Source organism: Tupaia chinensis, unplaced genomic scaffold, assembly GCF_000334495.1.
Source record: "Tupaia chinensis unplaced genomic scaffold, TupChi_1.0 Scaffold000146_1, whole genome shotgun sequence".
In the NCBI taxonomy this organism is placed as follows: Eukaryota; Metazoa; Chordata; class Mammalia; order Scandentia; family Tupaiidae; genus Tupaia; species Tupaia belangeri.
Genome location: NW_006159616.1, coordinates 7,116,366 through 7,121,200, shown reverse-complemented (window position 1 = coordinate 7,121,200; position 4,835 = coordinate 7,116,366). Strand labels below are relative to the sequence as shown.

Below are 4,835 nucleotides of genomic sequence, written 5' to 3'. Positions count from 1 at the left end.
CAGTAGTTGGTTCCAGCCTGGACTCGGAATACAGCAGACTTTCTGGGAGTCAGAAACAGGGTGAGAGATGGCCCAGCCTGTGGCCTCATGGTTAAGGTGGCTGATTCTCACGTGGTAAACTGCACAGTTCAAGTCGTGGGCCTGGTAGCTTGAAAAACACACCAGGTGTGCATGCATGCACACCCACAACCTCCAAAGGAGGGAGAAGTGGAGGAAAAGGGATTATGGCGCAACCATGCCCTGTAGTGGGTGCTTTCTCACTGCTGCCCCGCCTGTGTCTCTCTGGTGAGTGCAAGTGCCTTTCATGTAAAGATGAAAAAAGAAACAGGCAGAGTGCGATGGGCTGAGAACAAGAGTGTTAGGAGGGGACGGGACCAGCACATGGCATAATGGCTGTTTCTGGACTCACATGTAGTCAACCACGGTTTGAGTCCCAGACCCAGTGGCTTAAACTCATGCTGGGCGCGTGGGCATGCACGCCCAAGATCCCAAGAGGATAATGGAGAAGGGATTGCAACGTGACCATCCTCCCTGGGGGGTGATTTCTCACTTTCTGTCTCTCTCTGTCTTTCTGGCAAACGCACACACTCTATAGCAAAAACCTCTCAGAAAAAAACCTCTAAAAAAAAAAAAGTGTCGGGAGGAGGCGCCAGACGCCTGCCCTGACTTGCACCTTCCTGTGCTGACCCTCCTCATCTCGCTGGCAGGCTGACACACTTACTCAAACTCCCCTTTCTTAAAGTTTTATGGGTAAGTGGGAAGGAGGCCCAGTATTCACCAAGACCTAAAAGCTAGAATTCATTTACACAACTAATACTTACTGATAAAATAACACACACTGGGGGCCTAGAGACCTGGCAAGGAAAGACATGGCCCCTGCTCTTGAGGTACGCTTGGCCCGCTAAACAAGGCATGTGAACCCCTCTTAGGACAAATGCAGTATGAAGGGCAGTGTGCCCTTGGCCCCTGCAGACACACCGGTGGGGCTCCAACTCCGTCTGGTTTTCTTCCTCTCTGTGAGCTCAGGGAGTAGGCATGCAAGTCGGAGACTTCTCAGAGGCGGCAGTGTAGAAGTAAAAAGAGACTGAAAACGTGATGATGTCGTCCCCACTTTAAGATGTTATAGCCACTGGGAACCAGCAGTTAGCGTAATGGCTATGTCGCTGGACTCCCACGTAGTCAACTGAGGTTCGCGTCCTGGACCCGGTGGCTTAAAACTCACACCAGGCGCGGGTGCGTGCGTGCCCAAGATCCCAAGAGGAGAATGGAGGAGAAGGGATTGCGGCATGACCATCCCCTCTGGGAGGTGATTTCTCGCTTTCTGTCTCTATGTCTCTGTCTGTCTGGCGAGCGCACGTGCCCTATAGCAAAAAAACCTCTCAAAAAAAAAAAAAAAAAAAAGATGTTATAGCCACTACAGGAATAGGAGCTCGAAGGCAGTGAGGCGGCCATTGACAAGCGCACACGACAGTCACTGAAGGGTGGTGTTAGGAAAGAACGTCAAGGTTCTAGACCTGGTTCTGCCATTAACGTTTCCCCGTCATCTGTAAACAGGTGGAGGGAAGCTGCAAATGGCCAGCGTATGTGCCTCATTGTGCCCACAGGGACCAAACAGCTCTAATTTAGTGGTCTACTTTTACTATTTTTTATTTGTTTTTTTTTGAGAGGTTTTTTTTTTTTTTTTTTTTTGGTGGTTTTTCCTATGGGCGCATGCGCTCGCCAGACAGACAGAGAGAGACAGAGACAAAAAGTGAGAAATCACCCCCCAGGGGGATGGCCACGCTGCAATCCCTTCTCCATTCTCCTCTTCTCCTCTCGGGATCTTGGGCATGCACGCACACGCGCGTGTGAGTTTAAGCCACCGGGTCCAGGACTCAAACTGCAGCCAACTACATGGGAGTCCAATGACATAGCCATTATGCCATCTGCTGGCCCCTATGTTTTTTTTAAGTGATTTTTGCTATAGGGTGTGTGCACTCACCAGAGAGACAGAGATACAGAAAGTGAGAAATCACCCGCCCCCCGGGGGGGATGGCCACACTGCATTTCCTTCTCTTCCATTCTCCTCTTGGGATCTCGGGCATGCACATGCGCCCGGCATGAGTTTCAAGCCGCTGGGTCTGGGACTCAGAAGTGCAGTCAGTCCAGCGATGCAGCCATTACGCCATCTGTTGGTCCCAACTGTCCACTTTTAAAGACCAGGCAATTCATGCACTGGTTCGTTTCAAAAAGGTAAACGCCTGGCAAAGTGGCAACAGCCTGCTCCTCTAGGCAGGGCATGGATGCTCTAGCTCCTTGGTCTACTCTGGGCCCTTCACAAGTTCACACTACCCACCTGGCCCTGAGAGGACGGGAATCCCAGATGCCCTTAAAGATCCTTTCCAGGATACATTAAATCGTCCGCGTCATCTCATGCTGGTTCCCCTCTTAAGCCACACTCTTAGCAATAAATTCTTAAGACAAGAAACAGTGACTAATGACCAGTTTCTCACGCTCTTCTATGGACTGCAGATACTGCTGCTTGCCTCCCTGGGACTCGTCCTTCTTCTTCAAGTAAGGCTCAATGGATTTGTACTGCGCATAGAAGTTGCTCAAATCCTGGGGTTAAGGGAGGAAGAAGAGAAGGGTCAGATTCTATCATCACCTCTCAGCCTTTCATTTATCCCACCTCTTGGACAACTGTCTACTCTCCTGCCCTCTGACAGATGAAGTCAGACAGTTGTCCTTGGACATGAATACAAAGATTATAAAAGCAGAACTCTTCACAATGTTAAGCACGGTTAGGAAATCTCTCCCTCACCCACCGAGGAAACTTCCCAACCCCCAAGTCCTTTCTCCCCTGTCTGCCCTTGCAAACTCAAATTGGGGGAGGTGGCCAAGTATGGGGAGGTGCAATTAAAGTCAAAATCATTAACAATGGTTGCTTTCCCCGTTGGCATTTCCACATGGATTCTTTGTAGTTATGGCCAAATTCTCCACTTCTGGGACTGCTCCAACTCTAAAATTCTATGCCCGTTATTCCCGAACAAACCTCACCGAGTGAGCTCCTGGAGGATTTTCTAGGTATTTACCTCCCACTACTCAAATTCCTTAATTAAACTCAGACAGGCCACAACATTTCAGCTCTGGAGAGTTTCTTTCTTTTTAAAAAAATTTTAAGAGATATTTTTGCTATTCGGCACGTTCATTCACTGGAGAGACAGAAAACAAGAAATCACCCCCTAGGGGGGATGACCATGCCACGATCCTTTCTCATCCACTCTCCTCTCGGGATCTTGGACACACATATACACACGTCTGGTGTGAGTTTTAAGTCTCCAGGTCCAGGACTTGAACCACAGTCGACTACATGGGAGTCCAGTGACATAACCATTATGCCATCTGCTGGTCCCTGGCTCTGGAGATTCTCTTAACCCTCCAAATGACTCTGTGGTTCTCTTTCTGCCGTAATATAGGAAGACAGCCCCATCAAATTCTACCATATAACTAGAAAAATAGCTTTAAATACTACATATAAATATATACATAAATGAAACAGAAGAGGGGCAGAGACTCACAGGAACAAGATCCTTTATCACGTACATATGTGGGAGAGGGTAGATTTTTGAGACTTTATTGAGGTTGGTGTCGATCCTGCGGGTGCAAGCGAGAGTGTTGCCTCCGTTGATGTTCATGGCACAAGAGCCGCAGATGCCTGAGAGAGAAAGAGACAGAAACCATCTGACCTGTCCTCATCCACATCCAAATTCAATCCTGCTCCGATCCTTTGGGTCACCCTTGCTCTGCCACCAGGGCCAGCACTGGCCTGTGCAGAGGTGCCTGATGGCTTTTCCTCCCGGTCCCCTTTCTTCCTGCCTAGAACGTGGATGTAATAGTTGGAGTTCCAGAAACCATTTTGTGACCACAAGGCAACCTTGAGGCAGAAGCACCACTTGTTAAAAAAAAAGTTTTTTTTAGGCTTTTGCTATAGGGCATGTGGTCTTGTTAGAGAGAGGCAGAGACAAAGAGAGAGGGAAAGTGAGAAGTCACCTCCTAGGGAGGATGGGTACACCACAATCCCTTCTCCTCCTTTCTCTTCTCAGGACTTTGGGCACACACACAGACATGCCTGGCATGTTTTTAAAGCCTCTGGGTCTGGGACTTGAACTGTGGAGTTGGCTATATGGGATCCAGCACCTTAGCCACCACACCAGCTGCTGGCTCCAGAAGCCACCGTTTAAGGATGGCTCTACAGAAGGCCATAAGGGGCCAGTGCTGTTGGCACTATGGAGCTCCTGTACCAGTTCTAACTCCACATGTTGTGTTTGAGAGAAAAACCAGCCTCCAATTTTAAAAAGCCACTGTTACTTGAACTCAAATTCTTTTTTTTTTTTTTTGGGAGAGGTTTTTTCGCTATAGGGTGCGTGCGCTCGCCAGACAGACAGAGAGAGACATAGAGACAGAAAGCGAGAAATCACCCCCCCAGGGGGGATGGTCACGCCGCAATCCCTTCTCCTCCATTCTCCTCTCGGGATCTTGGGCACGCACGCACACGTGCCCGGCGTGAGTTTTAAGCCACCGGGTCCGGGACGCGAACCACGGTCGACTACGTGGGAGTCCAGCGACATAGCCATTACGCTAACTGCTGGTTCCCTGAACTCAAATTCTAATAGATAAAATGACAGAAAGCAAATTAGCATTGTCTTGGTCATCCCAAGTTTGAGGCTGGATGCAAATTATCAAGAGATAGCCCTTGTTGGTACCAACAGTTAGCATAATGGCTATGTCGCTGGACTCCCACGTAGTCGACCGCGGTTCGCGTCCTGGACCCGGTGGCTTAAACTCACACCGGGCGC

At 49.3% G+C, this 4,835-nt stretch overlaps 1 protein-coding gene across 1 annotated transcript in view; it reads right to left on the bottom strand.

Annotated features, from left to right (window-relative positions):
* SDHB (succinate dehydrogenase complex iron sulfur subunit B) overlaps positions 1-4,835 on the bottom strand; it is a 47,445-nt gene that overhangs the window by 23,078 nt on the left and 19,532 nt on the right. The window contains exons 4-5 of the mRNA XM_006145230.3: positions 3,558-3,694; positions 2,482-2,598 (exon numbers count right to left, since the gene is read on the bottom strand). Of these exons, the coding sequence (XP_006145292.1) occupies positions 2,482-2,598; positions 3,558-3,694 (254 nt within the window). The remainder of the gene's footprint in view (positions 1-2,481; positions 2,599-3,557; positions 3,695-4,835) is intronic.